Below are 18,822 nucleotides of genomic sequence, written 5' to 3' on the forward strand. Positions count from 1 at the left end.
AAATGCCACTGTTAACTATGACGAGCTAGCTTCTAAAAGGTTCTTTTTGGAAGGGGAACATACGCTTAGAATGTTAAAGAGAATCAAAGTACAGAATATCAAAGTACAGAATATAAAGTAGAATTAAAGAGAAGGAATCAGCCATCTAACTGGGATACACGGGGAAAGCACCCTGGGTCTGCTCCCAGACTAGAACCAAGCAGCCAAGGTGAATGCTCAGCACACGCTCAAGGAAGCACAGTCCTGCCTTGCACCAGTGCCAGACACCACCAGAACAGTGATGGAGGCAACCGGATGAAGAGAAGACATTCCTCTCCCAGCAGTGTAACACCATTCCAGGAATGGTTCTGTCCAGATGGCTGACTACTGCTGGAAATTATGGAAATACAGTAACAAAGAGTGAGGGAACTCATTCAGTTTAATTATTAAACAACTCATTTAATTAATATTCTACAGAAACAAAAATTTGTATTGCTTCTTAAAGGTTGTTTTAAAAAATCAGTCAAGTTTACAAACAGAAGTACATTGTTTCTAATTATGTTACATATTTACTAACGTATTTTTGGTTCAGCCATTATTTTTTCATTTTTAACAAGCATTTTAATAACTCATTTTAAGAAAGGAATTAAGTTGTCTTTTCTAGATCTACTTCCAAATTTGTATTTAATATGATATTGGGATTTTTGTCTCAAAACAAGATGGGAGAGGAGAAGGAGATGGGATAGAACTGGCCATGGTTGAGGATGGGTTATGGTCCATGTGTTCACTATGCTATGTCTTTTGTCTACTTTTATATATTCAAAATTCCCCATAATACAAAAAGTTAAAAATATTATTGAAGCAAAGGACAAGTAATAAAAATACTGAAGGATCTAGGCTAGCAAAGCATGGACAGAGATCCACACAGTTAACAGGAATATAAAAAACAGGCTAGGCGCAGTGGCTCACGTCTATAATCCCAGTACTCTGGAAGGCTGAGGCAGGAGGATCACCTGAGTTCAGGAGTTTGAGAACAGCCTGAGCAACACAGTGAGACCACGTCACTACAAAAAATTAAAAAATTAACTGGGTACAGTGGCACGTGCCTGTAGTCCCAGTCACTTGGGAGGCTGAGGTGGGAGGATCACTTGAGCCCAGGAGGTCAAGGCTACAGTGAGCTGTGACGGTGGCACTGCACGCCAGCCTGGGCAACACAGCAAGGCTGTGTCTCTCAAAAAACCCCACAATGTAACAGGCGTTCCAGTTTCCCATGGTCTAGTTCTAGCACATCTGGTGCCATCTGCTGGCTGAACAATATGAAAGGAAGATGGAGTTTAAAGCATCCTAAAACAAAAACAGTAGCCATCGAATAATACATACTTATGAAGCATATATGAAGCATAAAAATAGGCAAAACTAAACATATTGTTTAAGGAATATCAGGAGGGACTGGCCATGTTTACTTCTTAAGAAGGGTGAAAACATACTTTCCAATCCTTTTAGCTGTACTTTCCCTTTTCTGCAACTTCAAGTTCTAACAGAAAACTGTGTCTTATCCTTTTGGAATTAACTCTAATTCTAGAAGTTTTATTTAAAATTTATCTGGCTCATCATTTCGGAAACGTAAAGTCAAGACAGTAAGAAGTTCAAGTCAAATGATGGCAGCTTGAGCCATCACGCTCATGAGCTGTTTATGTCTTTATTACCATTTCCTATGGATCTGCATGCCCCCAAACAATGCAAAATTCCCATTGGCAATTCAACAGTTTGAAAAGCATGTCACACAGGGTTGGAGAATGTGACAGGTGCAGCTGAGAAGCCAGGCTGGCATAGCACTAGCTGACTGAGGGACACTGATTCAAAAAATCACTCCTTTTTAAAAGCTTAGAGTCAGTAATCCGATTCCTTAGTTGCTTTTGAGTAGGATTAAAAAACAAAGACAAAAAATCACATAAATATGCTAACCATCTATAATATCAAGGGTGTACTCATCAAACCAACAAAACAGAGCTTAATATTCAAGTATCACTACATCAGATGGTTACATGAGACTTACTGTACATTTCTTGGTTTGGACCAGGCCATGTTCTGGGTTTCCTTCAATCCTAGCCGAAGACCATTCATTGCCCCAAACGCAGCCCCTGGTAAATCATAACAATTCACCCAGATAAGAGAGCTTTACATTAAAAAACAAACAAAGAAACTCAAAACTGCATAGCTACACTTCTGATTCTTTTTCACTTAATAGAAAAAGACAAATGTAAATATTAAAAAAAAACCCTGAAACCAACATTCTAACTGCTTTTGATTTTAAGCACCCTCAACTACTTGAACTGAGCACACTTGAGAAAAAAGTATGTAACACTCACCTGTCATGCAACATCCTCCGATCGTAAAGAAGGCCAGCTCAAATCTGCCCCGGGTTTTATTAGCTCCAGTAGGTAAAATAAACTCATCTGTATCCTAAAAGGATAATAATGAAAACCAAGCTGAGGGTCCCTCAAGATACAAATCTTGTAAAGTCATCTTTTTTAACATTTCAAAGTAGTTTTTCACAGAGAGTAAACCTTAAATTAACTCAAACCTATACTTAAATAAAAATAAAACTTTCTGCAACAGTAATACCTAAATCAAAGTGAAATGAAATAGGAAACACAGTTCTCAGAAGGGAGTCTCATTAAAGACTGTTTCCTTCATAACTTAAATCTGATAGATTTGTGCAAAAGTTAAGTTTAGAAAGGACAGCTCTAGAGAAAGGAATACTGAAAGCTATTAGAAGAATAGAATAGACAAGCAGTCTGGAAGAAGCAAACAACTTTCATTCTGTAGCAGCTATTTATTGTGCATCTTTCCAAATGTTCAAAAAAATGAGCAAAAACTAATAAAGTACAACAGTTTGGATCAATTATGCAAGGGCAAATGACCCCCTTTAAGAATTCTTATCTGTTTAAGGAGTATATATTCCTTTGATACTCTTAGAAAGCTACAGACCCTCTTTCTAGTAATTGTATACACAAACTGTGGCATGAACCCCTGGAAGGTCACCCAAAATACTAAGATTGAGAAATGACACTCTTAAGAGCAAAATATGGTTACCAATTTTGAAGAGTCAATACACCTTTATGAAAAACATACTTGAAAAAACAAACAAAATTCTATCACCTTGCTGGATTAAAAAAAAAAACACACAAACACACTCATTTTTGGCAAGCTTTCCATGCAAAGATGGTTAAAATAAGCCACCAATGGCTAGGTCACACTCTTGGCAAAAAGACACATAGTGTGTTACATTTAACATAGTAAAGACCACTGACAATTAACATTCTCCTACATCCTTGTGGCAAATACTGAACGTTGATTCCGAAACGTGTATTCCTGATCAGAAAACTGTGGTTCTGCCTTGGTTTTTTCTTTCCGGCATGTGTACACATCCTCACCAAAAATTGCAAAAGTAAACAAGCACATCCACTCTCATCACATAAGAACGGTCTGCTGGGCAATAATAAAAACTGAATAGATCCCATGTCATAGTATAATTGTATAGAGTTTTATAAATTTTGGGTACTTCAACTTTTAAATTAATGACTTAGTATTAAACTGTGCTTTTTGTTTGAATTTTTTGAAATGCTAGATTCAATGTGGTAACTAATTATCCTTTATTCTCAGGCCATGGTTCCTGAGAAGAAAAAAAATATATACATCCTTCAATCCAGAAACAGATCACTAATTAAGAACAGAAAACGGCCGGGCGCGGTGGCTCAAGCCTGTAATCCCAGCACTTTGGGAGGCCGAGACGGGCGGATCACGAGGTCAGGAGATCGAGACCATCCTGGGTAACACAGTGAAACCCCGTCTCTACTAAAAATACAAAAACTTAGCCGGGCGAGGTGGCAGGCGCCTGTAGTCCCAGCTACTCGGGAGGCTGAGGCAGGAGAATGGCGTGAACCCGGGAGGCGGAGCTTGCAGTGAGCTGAGATCCGGCCACTGCACTCCAGCCTGGGTGACAGAGCGAGACTCCGTCTCAAAAAAAAAAAAAAAAAAAAAAAAAAAAAAAGAAGAACAGAAAACTTGGCCAGGAGTGGTGCCTCCCACCTGTAATCTCAGCACTTTGGGAGGCCGAGGTGGGTGGACTGCCGGAGCTCAGGAGTTTGAGGTCAGCCTGGGCAACACAGTGAAACCCCGTCTACTAAAACACAAAAAATTAGCTGGGTGTGGCAGTGTGCACCTGTAGTCCCAGCTACTTGGGAGGCTGAGGGAGGAGAACTGCTTGAATTCGGGGAGCGGAGGCCAAGATCACGCCACTGCACTCCAGCCTGCGTGACAGAGCAAGACTCTATCTCCAAAAAATAAATAAATAAATAAATAAATGAAATAAACAAAAAACTTAAAAAAAAAAAAAAGGCTGTGATGAACATTATCAAGCAAGCACAACTGCATGTCACCAACTCATTCTCCTGCTAGCAGCAACTGAAAAATAAAAACATAACAAGGGTTGCAAGCAAATGTCCAACACACAAACAAGGTTGTTATCGAAGTATATTAATATGTTGAATGTAAGGAAGATTTACTAAAAAGCTCCTGTTAAACCTGTCCTGCTGACACTCCAGGACGCTAATATTACTAAAATCCCCTAAGTACCAGAGTTTGTTAACACAGAAGATAAATCCAAGAATGGGTATCAATATACTTGCTAGAGAAAAAGAAAAAAAAGAAAAAATATTTTTAATTTATAATTTTGTGTGTTTAACAATATGGATGTCAAAAATATTTAAATTTTCCTTATTTTTGTACCAGATGTTCACCTGGGCTAACAAAAAAATTTATTACTTGATACAATTAATGAGGATGTTAAGAGTAGCAATGATACAAAAGCATTAGTAAGAGAAACTACAGTACTGCATTAGATAAAAGTTGATTAGGCACAGTGGCTCATGCTTGTAATGCCAGCACTTTGGGAGGCCAAGGTGGGAGGACTGCTTGAGCCCAGGAGTTCAAGACCAGCCTGGACAACATAGTGAGACCCTGTGTCTATTATTAAACAAGAAAAAAAAAAAAGCTGTTGCCAAAGTCACGACATGGTGAGTTGAAGGTACTATTTTATTTAAGATGTCTCTAACCTTCAAAAGTGTAAACAAAAGTTTGACAAAATGTAATTTCTATTAAGGTATCTTTAAATGTAAGGTTTCCTTAATTATTTCCAATAACAGATGAGGTTTACAAAACACTTTTTTAAAGTCTGAAGTCCCTCTAGAATTCCAATGGAAGATAAATGTTCATGATGAAGAATGAATTCACAAGTTTTTTGCGGGGATACTAACTATTTTATGTCTAACCTTAATAAGCCCCACCTAGCAATGCAGGGCCACAATGATACTGAATTTGTAACTAGATCTAGAGTACAACCTCTAAGTGTAGATTCAACATTAAAGCAAAATACATGTAACTAGTTTTGAAATTTTGAGTAAATTGACAAAGGGGCACTTTTAAAGCAAAAAAATCAATGAACACCCAATGTTAAAATATAACATTTGAAAAACATTTCAAAAATAATGAAGCTTTAAACTGGCAAGGTCCAAATCATCAACTTGCTTCAATTTGAACACTTAACACAAACAAGAAATGCAGCCGCTGTCAGATGCTGTTAGTGATTCAACTCTGAAATAAAAGGTTCTAACCATAACTCTTAAATAAATAATAATAAAAAAAAAGCCAGGCATGGTGGCTCACGCCTATAATTCCAGCACTTTGGGAGGCCAAGACAGGAGGATCACTTGAGGCCAGGAGTTAGAGACCAGCCTGGGCAAACAAGCCAGATCACATCATCTCTACAAAGAATGTGAAAAAAAGAATTAGCCAGGCGTGGTGGTGTTCACCTGCAGCCCTAAGCTACCTGGGAGGATGAGGTGGAAGGACTGCTTGAGCCTAGGAGTTTGAGGTTACAGTAAGCTATGCTTGAGGTTACAGTGAGCTATGATGCTGCCGCTGCAACTCCAGCCTGGGAGACAGAGTGAGACTTTGTCTTTTAGGAAAAAGAGAGAGAAAACAGAGTTACTGATATGTATCTCATGCACCATATAATTAACTTACTGAGTGTACAATTCAGTGGTTTTTAGTATATTCAGAGTCATGCAACCAAGACTACAATCAATTTTAAAGCATCTTCATCACCCCCCGAAAAAATCACATACCCATTAGCAGTCACTGCCCATTTACTCCCAACCCTTGGCAGCTACTAATCTACTTTCTTGTCCATATATTTGCCTATTCTGGACATTCCATATAAATGGAACCACACAATATGTGGTCTCTTGTGACTGGCTTCTTTCATTTAGGAAGTTTTAAAGGTTCATTTATATTGTAGCATAATTTAATACTTCTTTATTGCCAAATAATATTCCATTGTATGGATATGCCACATTTTTTAATCCATTCATCAGTGGATAAACATTTGGTTTGTTTCCATTTTTTGATTATGAATAATGCTACTAGGAACACTCGCTCACAACTTATGTGCGCAGAGGTTTTCAATTCTCTTGAGTATGGAGTATACGTAAGTGAAATTGTCAGTCATAAGGTAACTCTATTTTTAACACTTTAAGAAACTGCCAGACTTTTCCAAAAGCAGCTGTATCATTTTACGTTTCCACCAGCAATGTACAGAAACACAATTTCCCTACATCCTCAACAATATGTATTATTTTCTTTTTGATTGTACTGATCCCCATGGGTGTAAAGAGGTATCTCATTGTGGTTTTATTTCTCTAATTAATGTTACTGATCAGCTTTCATGTCACTATTAGACATCTCTACATCTTCATAAACGTCTAATCAAATCCTTTGCCCATTTTGTAATTATTTTTTACTAATGTTTTAAGAGTTAAAAAAATTAAATATTCTAGATATAAATTCCTTATCAGATACATAATACACAAATATTTTCTCTCAATCTGTGGAATGTCTTTTCCCAATTTTTTTTTTTCCTTTTGAGACAAGGTCTCCATCTGTCACCAAGGCTGGAGTTAAGTGGCTTGATTACGCTCACTGAGACTTGACCTGCTGGACTCAAGTGATCCTCCCACCTTAGCCTCCCTAGTAGCTGGGACTACAGGTGCACACCACCACACCCCGCTAATTTTTGTGATTTTTTTGCAGAGATGGGATCTTCTTATGTTGCCCAGGCAGGTCTTAAACTCTTGGGCTCAAGTGATCCTCCCGCCACAGCCTCTCAAAAGTGTTGGGATCATAGGTGTGAGCCACTGCACCAGGCCTTTTTCCATTCTTTTTTTTTTTTTTTTTTTTTTTTTGAGGCAGAGTCTTACACTCTCTTGCCCAGGCTAAAGTGTGGTGGCGTGATCTCAGCTCATTGCAACCTCTGCCTCCCAGGTTCAAGTAATTCTCCTGCCTCAGCCTCCCAAGTAGCTGGGATTACAGGCGCCCAGCACTGCGCCTGGTTAATTTTTGTATTTTTTAGTAGAGACGGGGTTTCACCATGTTGACCAGGCTGGTCTCAACTCCTGACCTCAGGTGACCCACCCGCCTCGGCCTCCCAAAGTGCTGGCATTACAGGTGTGAGCCACTGCACCCGGCCTCCATTCTTGTTGGTATTGTCTGAATCACAAAATTTTAAAATTTTGATTAAATACAATCTGTCAACATTCTTTTTATCACTTGTGCTTTTGGTGTCACATCCAAGAAATCACTGTCTAATCCAAAGTCACAACTACTTGTGCCTATGATTTCTTCTAAGAGTTTGACAGCTTTAGTTTACATTTAAGTCTTTAATTCACTTGGTGGTAACATTTTGTATATGGTGCAGGGTTAGGGTTCAACTTCATTCTTATGCATATGGGTTCCAGTTGTCCTAACATCTCCCCTGACTTATCTTGGCATCCTTGTTGAAAAGCAACGCCTTTCTTCTGGACTCTGTATTTCATTAATCTATGGATTTATTCTTATGTTACTATCATGATGTGGTTCTGTAGAAAGTTTTGAAATTGACAAGTTCAAGTCCTCCAATTTATTTTCTCAAAGTCATTGGTCATTCAATGTCCCCTGAATTTCCGTACGAAGTTTAGGATAAAAGCTTGCCAATTTCTGCAAAAAAAGCCAGCTGGGATTTTGACAGGCACTGCACTAAATCTGTTGGTTAATTTGGTGAGTACTGTCATGTTAATATTAAAATTTTCAGGACCATAGCATGTGTCTTTCCACTTAATTTCAATAATGTTTTATAGTTTTCAGAATATGTTTTGCACCTGGTCCATTTATTTCTAAGTATTCGCTTTTTAATGTTATTGGTAATGAACTGTTTTTTGTAACTTCACTTTTGTAGTGTTCACTGTGACTGTCTAGAAACATATTTATGTATATTGAACTTGTATTCTGCAACTTGCTGAACTCGATCATTAGTTTTAATAGATTTTTCTGATTTCCCTTGTGATTTTCTATAGATAAGATCATGTCATTGGTAAACAGATAGTTTAACTTCTTTTTCAACTTGAATGTCATTTCATGTTCTTGACTAATTGCCCTGGTCAGACAATGCTGAATATAAATGAGAGTAAACATACTTACTTTGTTCTTGATCTTAGGGAGAAGGTATTCAGTCTTTCACTATTAAATTATGTTAGCTTTGGATATTCTCTAGATGCCATTTATAAGGCTGAAGCCCCTTCTGTGTCTAGTTTTATTTATTAATTTAGAGATAAGGTCTCACTCTGTTGCCCAGGCTGGAGTGTAGTGGCGTGATCTCAGCTCACTGCAAGTTTTGTCTCCAGAGTTCAAGTGATTCTCGTGCCTCAGTCTCTAAAGCAGCTGGGATTACAGGTAGACACCACCACGCCTGGCTAATTTTTGTATTTTTAGTAGAAACAGGGTTTCACTATGTTGGCCAGGCTGGTCTCAAACTCCTGGCCTCAAGTGATCCGCCCGCCTCACTTCCCAAAGTGCTGGGATTACAGGTGTGAATCACTGCGCCCAGCCTAGTTTGTTTTTATAATCATAAATGGGGGTGTTGGATGTTGTCAAATGATTTTTGTGAATCTACTGAGATGAGCATGTGGTCTATATTCTTTCCTTGATTGCTTTATTATAAATTGATATGGCACAATACATTAATTTTCAGGTGTTAAATCAACCTTGCTTTCCTAATATATCCAAGATATATTAGGAAATAAATCTTGGATTTAAAAAGATACTCTTTGGAACTTTTGATGCTTAGTCAAAAGAACCCTGATATTGTAAACTGAGCTTTAAAACACACTTTGTCTGTAATCCCAGCACTTTGGGAGCCCGGCCAACATGGTGAAACCCCGTCTCTATTGAAAATATAAAAATTATCCAGGCACTGTGGTGGGCACCTGTAGTCCCAGCTACTCGGGTGGCTGAGGCAGGAGGATGGCCTGAATTTGGGAGGCTGAGGTTGCAGTGAGCAGAGATCGCGCTACTGCACTCTAGCCTGGAGGACAAAAGCAAAACTCCATCTCAAAACAAATGAACAAACAACAACAACAAAAAAACCCCACACACTTTGTAATTAGGTACCCCAATACTTTATTGGGGTGCTTTCAAAAATTAATTCTGCTCTGGTTTTAAAAAAATAAGCCTTTGAAGGTAGTTAACTGATTTCAGAGAGATGCAGGCCAAGCTCCTAGTGTTTGTGAGGAAAAAAGGGTAAATGGAGACCAGAAACTTACTGCCTCCAGAAGTGCATGTCATAGTTCAAGTCAGCATAGCACTTGGCGTTTTTTTTTTAAATGGTAAAATAATGCACCAAACTAGTAAAATCTTAATCTTACCTGCACGAGGTATCGCGGATCCACATTTAAATAAGGAGACAGAGGGTTCATACCAGTTACTAGAGAGAAAACAAAATGTCACATTGCAACAACATTCTTTAACTTAATTCGGTTAGAGTTAATCCAGCTCCTGATTGTTACATGTGTTTGCAATTTTTATAGGCTCACTGAAGGCGAAAATTTTTTCCCATTTTATCCTCCCTGTCAGTTTGGGGGCTGACTCAGGATATCCTCAGACCCTCAATCCCAAACCAGGTTTTCCACTGGTGGCTCAGGCTTTTACACCAGGTAAGATATTCGCAGTGTCATAGATCAGATTACTGAACTTACAGGAAGTGTAGCCTAGGCCATTTATAGTTAATTTCTTTCAATTTACTACAAGAATGCTTGGTGACTATGTAAATTGCAAAATAAGACTGAGAAAAGACTAATCAATTCCATGGGGAAAAGAGTGGTTGGGTTGGGTTTTCTGCCTATGTACATGCTGTATGTAAGTATTTCAAGGCAGTTCCTTCACATATTACTATTAAGGATTGATTTACTGTGGCAAGGGTGAGAATCCTTGGGTCATTACCATAGGTATGTGGGTCTGTGCAAAAGAAAATACAAACTTTCAGAGGGCCAGACCTGAATTCACTAACACTGAAAACAGTAAAACCTATCAATCTTTGGATTCTTCTGTATCTCAGCAGTTAATTCACAAATATATGTATCACCTATGCCTCTGATCTTTTCATCAATTATAAGTCCTGTTTATTCTATTTTCATCACCTATTTTGAATTGTTACTTATCTCTATTGCTACCATCCTAGTCCAATCATCATATCTCACAGCAACAACTTCCTACCTAACTCCTTGCTTTCTCTTGCCCCTTCAACTCACAGTCTACATAGCAACTACAGTGATTTTTCTTAAGAAAATCCAAACTCCTTACCATAACCTACAAAACCCTACATTAGCTGTCATTCCCTACCTCTCTGATTTCACAATCGTCAGCTGATTCAACTCCCTTGTAACTATGAAGACAGAGTGGCCTAAGAGTTGTTCCTTAAACATACCAAATTTGTTTTGTTTCAGGACATTTGCACTAGCTAATTTCCTGGATACTTGCCTCCCAAGCATTTGTACTATATTTGGGTCACAGCTCAAATGTCAACTCCCTTAAGATGTTTTCCCTAACCCGTTCTAAAATGGCATCCTGCTTCCATCACAATCTCATGACTCTGCTTTATTCCCGTTTACAGCCCTTACCACTAACTGTAATGTTTTAATTTATGTTTGTTGGCTTACCTCAGTATTATGTAAGCTCTGTGAGTGCAAGAGTCTTTTCAAAACAAAACAAAACAAAAAAACACAAAAAAACCACTATAGTCCTGCCCCCAGAAAACTAGCTAGCACACTGTAAAAGTTTAGTAAATGGTGTTCATTCCCTGGTCCCTCAATTTACCTTCAAATCTTAATCATATTAAGGTAACAATATTGTCACACTAAGGAAGCGTATGCCATTTGTGCTCTGAAACTCAGAGATATTAAGATTAATATGAAACTGTGTTCTAAACAGGTAGAGTGGTAGCTCAGGCCTAGGAACCCCAGCACTTTGGGAGGCCGAGACAGGAGAATGGCTTGAGCTCAAGAGTCTGAGACCAGCCTGGGTAACACAGGGAGATCCCATCTCCATAATAAGTTAAAAAAAAAAAAAAAAAAAAAAAATTAGCCAGGCGTGGCGGCACGTGTCTAGAGTCCCAGCTACTTAGGAGGCTTAAAGGGGAGGATTGTTTCAGCTCAGACGTGCGAGGCTTCAGTGAACTATAATCATGCCACAGCACCCCAGCATGGGTGACAGAACGAGGTCCTGACTCTAAAAACAGAAAAAAACAACAGAACAGAACAGAACACCTTGTGTTGTAGATTCCGTTTTTTTTTTTTATTTTTTTTTAATTTATTTTTTTTTTTTTAATTTTTTTTTTTTAGTAGAGACGGGGTTTCACCGTGTTAGCCAGGATGGTCTCGATCTCCTGACCTCGTGATCCACCCGTCTCGGCCTCCCAAAGTGCTGGGATTACAGGCTTGAGCCACCGCGCCCGGCCAGATTCCGTTTTTTGACAAAGGTGACACCAGGGATATGAAAGGTCTTTTCTTTTATATTTTTTTTGCGCTAGTCAGTCTGAACATATTTTGTTGTTGCTGTCCTTTAGTATAAAACACCTAGAAAAATATTAAAAGGATTCTCTAAAAAGAAAGTACTTTCGTAAAGGCTTTATCCACGACCAACTGCCTATCTTTAGGTCCAAGTTCTATTTATCCAGTTGAATAACCACAGTTACAAAGTACCAAAGTTCTGGAATACATATTCGCAAGACTGAGGAGAGGCAAAGGCAAGGAATTTATGCCTCTGTATCCTTTATGTTGTTGCTTATTTCCTTTCCTATAATTCTTACGTGGCATATATATCACCTTTAAAGTTCAGCTTACTTCCTAGCTCCTAGAGATGGTTTCCCAGCCTGTCCCAAGTCATACTTATTTCTCACTTATATGCAATACTACTGAATGTTCTGCCCTAACGGCTACTTGGGGGTTCAGAATACGTCGCTGTGTACTAAAAAGTTAACTACGGCTTGCTATTTGGAATACATTTACTCCCAAAGCTGGGCTCTACTCTTAATCAAGGACCAATCACACGGCCCACCACACACAAAAGACACGAGGCTTGGATATAAACCTAAGAAAACATGCATCATCTCGCGAGTCCAGGTCAATCACGGACAGCTTCTCCGGGAGATCCGTGGCCCTTTTTAAGGCCTTTCGATATTGAAAGAGCAGCCATGCAGACACACTAACCCCACCACTAGTGCTGAAGCTTGTAAATGCCAGAAAGGAAAAAAAACATAAAACATGGGACGCGCAACTTTAGTGAAGACGCAAGAACCAGTCAGAAATAATCGCAAGGTAGGCCCCATACTTACGCGGGACGCCAGCCAAATCCGCGTGCGAGTAACCTGCTCCGCCGGCTCCGAAAAAGCCGGCCAATCCCCCTGTGGTTTTGTTGCCGCTTCCCCCGCCTCCTTCCATGGTATCTCAGCAAACCGAGTGGTTCCCGCCGCTGTCTCGAGTCTGGGTGGTCCGCTGGGCCGTTGCTCCTCAATAACAGCGGGTAACCCCCGCGTTGCTAGCGCCTCCTTCACACGCTGACCTTCCGGGCGCCGGTTCCCCCTAAGCGCCGCGCTTCCGCTTTGCGGCAGTGTGCGCCCCGGAAGCCGGAAGCGCCTGACGGCAGCTTTCCGGTGGTGGGAAAGGGAACGAATCACGAATCAAAGCGGCGCATTCTGAGGCAGGTGGGGTGCCAGTGGAAGAGGGACTGCAGGAGACTGTTTACGGCCTGACTTTGGAGGCCCGCGGTCAGCAACTGCAGAAGCAGGAAGCAGCGGAGAGGGAATGGTGCGGGGAGGCGCGGAGAAGGAGGTGCAGTCCATCCCTCTCACGGTTAGTGAATGAGGCTCTCCGCCCGGGCCGGCCCGGGGACAGTGCGCTGCGGGTCCCAGCATGAATGCGGGCCCCGGCTGTGAACCCTGCACCAAGCGACCCCGCTGGGGCGCCGCTCCAACTTCGCCGGCTGCTTCGGACGCCCGGAGCTTTCCCAGCAGGCAGAGGCGCGTCCTCGACCCCAAGGACGCTCACGTGCAGTTCAGGGTCCCACCGTCCTCGCCAGCCTGCGTCCCAGGGCGGGCGGGACAGCACAGAGGCAGCGCCACCTCGCTTGGTACGTGGGAAAATAAAAATATTTGTTCTTCGCCTCGGCCGGAACCTTCTGGTCTCAGTCTGAGGACCCAGGGGCTCCAGTCACTCCTTTCTGGTCTTGTGTGCATTATCATGCTGAGGTCCACTTGCTGAGCTACCAAAGCCACTAGTGGGTGAATGGGGCCGCGTTTTTCCCAGTGCTATTGTTGTGAGAAACTGATGAGCAGTCACTCACAGGGCGGAAAATGGCAGGAGACTCCACCACCTGTTTGCTTCTTCAGGTTTGATTGAGAAATTGCCTTAGTCGTCAAGGAGATGTAGTTGTGTATGTGAAACAGTAGGGCCCTTTGGCCTCTAGATAGGAAGAAAACAACTTCACTTGTTCAGATTCTGGGTCCCAGGGTGCAGAGCTGTTAGTCTAAGCTGGCATTGTAGCCGTCCCTGGCATGCAGTGTTGAACAAGAGAAGCTTGGCCTCTGCCTTCATACCTTAAAATCTATCTGGAGAGAGAGACAATAGCAAAAGTTAGTATAATAAAAGGTAATGGATGTTCTGATACATGAAGGACAGATTGTTCTACCTAACCTAATTTATGGGATCGAAAATAGTCCTCCAGAAGATGAGATGCTTATTCTGAGGAGTTTAGAATGAGTAGAAGTTAGATGAGGAGGAAGTAAGTGAGTGTTTCAGGAGTGCAATTGAGGCCGGGCGCGGTGGTTTACGCCTGTAATCCCTGCACTTTGGGAGACGGGGGTTGGTCGATCACCTGAGGTCAGGAGCTCAAGACCAGTCTTACCAGTGTGGTGAAACCCCGTCTCTACTAAAAATCAAAAAAAATTAGCCGAGCGTGGTGGCGGGCGGCTGTAATCCCAGCTACTCGGGAGGCTGAGGCAGGTGAGGCAGGAGAATCGCTGGAACCCGGGAGGCGGAGGTTGCAGTGAGCCAAGAGGGCACCATTGCACTCCAGCCTGGGCAACAAGAGCGAAACTCCGCCTCAGAAAAACAAAAACAAAAACAAAACAAAACAAAAACAAGTGTAATTGATACATAGAGTGAACGCAGGAGAGTGAGAGATGAGGCTGCAGGGTGGTACAAAAAAGTCAAATCAAATTGGATATGTAGACATTGCTAAGGATTTTGAGATTTAAGGGCATTGAGAAGCTACTCGAGGGTTTTTAGGAGGGGAGTGATTTGATTAGACTTATTTGTTGAAAAGTCTGTGTGGCTGGTGTGTGGACAATAAAGAATGGATTGGAAAGGAACTCAAGTGGAGCCTCAAGACTCAGTTAAGGAGCTAATCTAGGTTGGAAATAATTGTAACTTAGACCTGGATGCTGGCAATAGGGAAGGGGATGGATTCATGAAAGAATAGGATGCTTGAGAAGAAATATTTCTGTGCTGGAAAAGTAGATTGGGGAGTTCTTGGCATAAACATTATAATGGATGCTATGGGCATAGATAACATATAAACATGTAGAGAAAGGAAAGGTTGACCTAGGGCAGAAGCCTTAGGAACACCAAAGTTCAAGGGTAGACTGAAGAGAAGCGGCTGCAGAGGTGGAAGGAAAGCCTGGCTTGTGTTGTGTCAGGCAAAGGAGAGCATTTCAAAAAGGATGCATTCGTTAACAGTGTAAGAGGCTGGGTAGAGCTCGGGCAGTTCTCTGATGAAGAGTGTACACTTAGATGTCTTCATACTTAGGGGCAGTACCAAGCCGACTTTCACTGAGCCTTGAAGGATGAGGAAGATTTGCTGTATAAATCAGGAGGAGAAAGAATTATACACGCAGAGGGAATAAGACATGCAAAAGTTGGTAAGACTGGAGCATAAGATGACAGAGGAGTGTCAGATGAGGTTGAGTGGCAGGCAGGAGCTTATGAAGAAACTCAAGTTCCATTTTAAGGAATTTCAACCTTATTCAGTGGTTAATGGAGAAACCACTAAAAAACTTTTAAGCTTGGGAATACCATTTGGTTAATATTTTAGAAAATATGGCTTAAACAGTGGCTTTTGGACTTTTCTAACTGCAACCCACGGCATAAATTTTATCTGGTACACAGAGTTAGAAATATATGTAATCTGGCAAATAAGACATATTTATAACTGAAATAAATGCTCCATGAAATAATACTTAACTTTACTATGTGTGATGCATTCTTGTATTGTCTGTGTTATTTCATTGAAAATTGACTGGTCATTTGTAGTTTGTAGAACACTGGATAGTCAAGATTATAGACAGGGAGACTAGTTGCAAGAAACATGGCAGTTGTCTAATAAGTGATGTGTTTAAAGGGTATACGAAAGGGATGGATTTAAAATTTAGGATGTAGATTTCAGAGAACTTGGTATAGGGGAGAGGGAACTGAAGGTGAACTCAGGTGTTGTTCAGGTGTACGTCAGCCTCTGTGACTGGATAATTTGTGGTTTCATTAACCTTATTTTCATGTAAAGAAGGAGGAGTTAGTTGCAATAGGGGTGAGGACAGTCAGTCCTCACTGGTTGGATCTTTAGATTTCTGCAGAAGAGGTACCAAATGAATACTTGGGGCTGTATTTCACGTGTTTAAATGTTTTCTATATACCTGGGACAGGACACCAGTTAACAATGTTCAAAGACTATATTTGTATCAAAAGCCCATTGTTTGAATTTTTGGGATTCCTTTAGGAACTTGGTATTTAAATTTTTATACATAATTATCTTAGGACAAGTAGGTGGGGTAGAGAAATGGATATTTACTCAGTATCTTTAAATTTTACATTATCCTCCTGGGCACGTTTCTTATATTGACTGAAATCGCAAATTTTGCTGGGCATGGTGACATGCACCTGTAGTCCCAGCTACTTGGGAGGCTAAGGCAAGAGGATCACTTGAGCCCAGGAGTTCCAGTCCAGCTTAAGCAGCATAGCGAGACCCCACTTCTGAAAAAAGAAAAAAAAAAATCTGCAAACCTGCATATTGGCAGAACTCAGGATGTTATTCACATTGTGATGATAAAGGGTTTATCCAGATGTGTTGCTATGGACTTTTTGTGAAAGTGGAGCGTGCCTTTGAAATGTAGGTGAATGTTATTGCATTTTGTGCCTTTTGGCTGTATCTATAGCTGTTAATTGAATGACCTGCTGATTAAAATACACTGGTTACTGAGTAATGTTACTGATGAGAATAAATGTAAATGGTGTGAAGTCAAAGTTGAAGAATTACTGATCTCAGTGGGGAAAAAAAAGACTGGGTGGAAATGTCGGGAGATAACATACTTGTTGAGTGTTTTGTGAGACTGAACACAATATTTTCTCTAATTTTTGCATTTTAATTGATCAACATAACCCTTAGAAGTAGGTGGTGTTAGCTTCATTTTCTGGGTGAGTAAATAAAGGCTTAACAAAGTGAAGCAACTTGACCAAGATGGTACTAGTAAGTGACTGAACAAAGATCTCAATCCAAGATGATCTGACTCTAGATCTTGTATCTTCGTCACTTCTTATTGCCACTCTTTTTGCCTTGTTGTGACTATTTCTAGTTAAAATTCACAGGAAACCTGGAAAGCATCATTTTATGCTTCAGGAGTAAGAGGGATAAAGCTCTGACACAGTCCTGTGGTGTGTTGGGAAGGAAACCTTAGGAAGCCAGAAGTAGTGATATTGCAAAGAGCAGTAAGCAGTCTTTTCTCTGAGGCCCTAAGAAGGACTGATCAATGTTTTATTAGCAGAAGATACTGGTTCCTCACCTCTTGCTTTTCCTCCTTCATCCCTTCCTCAGGCTTCAGGAAACCTGAAACTGGAGAGAAAACACATTCTCAGGGTCAGGGCTACAGGAGAGAGCTCTCTTCCTCACCATCACTGGAACACTCCTGGTTTTTCATGAAATGATGTGTGCAGTCTTTAGGTTCTGTAGACTTATCACTGGAGTATGTGCTTCGTGTGTGTTTTAGGAACCTAGTCATTGCATCTTAACATTAATCCTTATATTTATGGAAAAAAGATGTTTTAACTTCTAAACCAACTCAAAAAATGAATGTTTTGGCACATTACTGGTTTGTAATTTGAGGATTTTTTTTTTTTTTTTTTTAAAGATGGAGTCTCACACTGTCTCCGAGGCTGGAGTGCAGTGGCACGATCTCAGCTCACTGCAAGCTCCGCCTCCCGGGTTCACACCGTTCTCCTGCCTCAGCCTCCCGAGTAGCTGGGACTACTGGCGCCCGCCACAACGCCCAGCTAATTTTTTGTATTTTTAGTAGAGATGGGGTTTCACCGTGTTAGCCAGGATGGTCTCGATCTCCTGACCTCGTGATCAGCCCATCTTGGCTTCCCAAAGTGTTGGGATTACAGGCCTGAGCCACCGTGCCCGACCCAATTTGAGGATTTTCTAAACTATACTTGCTGTATTTGATATAAAGAAAATAAATAGAGAATACAGAACTATAGAAAAAGTTTCAGAATCAGATGGTTTATCCTCTTACTCCCTCTGACTGAGGCTCATTTTTTCTCTGAAGCCTGATCTGCTGCAGAAATGCTAAATAAAATCATTGAAGTAATGGTGTTTAACAATAAGAAATCACTATGCATGATTACTTTTTTGTGATAGAAACTATTTTTGAAACACTAATCAAAGATTTTTACTAGTTGGATTATAAGTATTTTGTGGAAGGTAAAGATTATATAGCATTGAATATTTTTCTGGTATAAAATTCTCCCCATCTGAAATGTATTTTGATTATGCCATTATCTCAGTGAAAAATAAACCATTGATTTTCGTCTGTTTGAGCCTGCATCTGTTTTGCTCAATATGGTGTTTGAGGAGAGGTAGGTAAATAAGAAAGATCCTGTGACTTAGTGTGCTAAGATTCTTACATTCAATTTAGTGAGTATCTCAAATCTTAAACATTTGCGAATGTTTAAGATTTTATTTCTGATACTAAAATATGATGTACATTTAATCCCTATTCAATATATTAAATTTTGACAGCATACTTACTTCTAATGATTATATAAAATGTGGCTTGTATTTATTTATATTGCATCTCCCTCTCCTAAGCTATCAATTCTACTGTTGCTACTATCTGCTGGTGTGTTGGGAAGGAAACCCTAGGAAGCCAGAAGTAGTGATATTGTTTTCTATCTAGTTACTTCTTTGGCATCTCAAATTTAGTATAGGCAGAATCGACCTAATCATGCTTTTTCCCTAAACACAATTCTCTTATATTCCATATTTCTACTTAAGGCTGTCATCATTTTTCAAGTCTCTCAAGCCCAAAGCTTAAAGTCACTTTTAACTTCCCCTCTTATTTTGAAGTCTGTAATGACTCTCCTCACTTCT

At 40.3% G+C, this 18,822-nt stretch overlaps 2 protein-coding genes and 1 non-coding gene across 9 annotated transcripts in view; 1 reads left to right on the forward strand and 2 right to left on the reverse strand.

Annotated features, from left to right (window-relative positions):
- Positions 1-18,822, reverse strand: part of LOC126963224 (mitochondrial import inner membrane translocase subunit Tim23) — a 901,060-nt gene that overhangs the window by 293,765 nt on the left and 588,473 nt on the right. Inside the window, exons 1-4 of one of the 3 annotated variants that reach the window (XM_050805370.1) lie at positions 12,740-12,978; positions 9,777-9,835; positions 2,349-2,442; positions 2,036-2,120 (exon numbers count right to left, since the gene is read on the reverse strand). In XM_050805370.1, coding sequence (XP_050661327.1) covers positions 2,036-2,120; positions 2,349-2,442; positions 9,777-9,835; positions 12,740-12,845 — 344 coding nt within the window. In that variant the 5' untranslated portion in view covers positions 12,846-12,978. Of the gene's footprint in view, positions 1-2,035; positions 2,121-2,348; positions 2,443-9,776; positions 9,836-12,739; positions 12,983-18,822 lie in introns of those variants that run through there. The other 2 variants (XM_050805369.1, XM_050805368.1) reach the window with 2 other exon arrangements.
- On the reverse strand, positions 174-374 carry LOC126963473 (small nucleolar RNA SNORA74). Its single transcript, XR_007729105.1, has one exon. It is a non-coding gene; the product is annotated as a small nucleolar RNA SNORA74 (small nucleolar RNA).
- PARG (poly(ADP-ribose) glycohydrolase) overlaps positions 12,424-18,822 on the forward strand; it is a 138,440-nt gene continuing 132,041 nt past the window's right edge. Inside the window, exon 1 of one of the 5 annotated variants that reach the window (XM_050805313.1) lies at positions 12,424-12,722. Coding sequence is in view for 2 of the 5 variants with exons in the window: in XM_050805311.1 (XP_050661268.1) it covers positions 13,317-13,533 (217 nt within the window). In the remaining 3 variants the exon portion in view is untranslated. Of the gene's footprint in view, positions 12,723-13,012; positions 13,534-18,822 lie in introns of those variants that run through there. The other 4 variants (XM_050805311.1, XM_050805312.1, XM_050805315.1 and 1 more) reach the window with 4 other exon arrangements.

This window comes from Macaca thibetana, chromosome 9 (assembly GCF_024542745.1).
Source record: "Macaca thibetana thibetana isolate TM-01 chromosome 9, ASM2454274v1, whole genome shotgun sequence".
NCBI lineage: Eukaryota > Metazoa > Chordata > Mammalia > Primates > Cercopithecidae > Macaca > Macaca thibetana.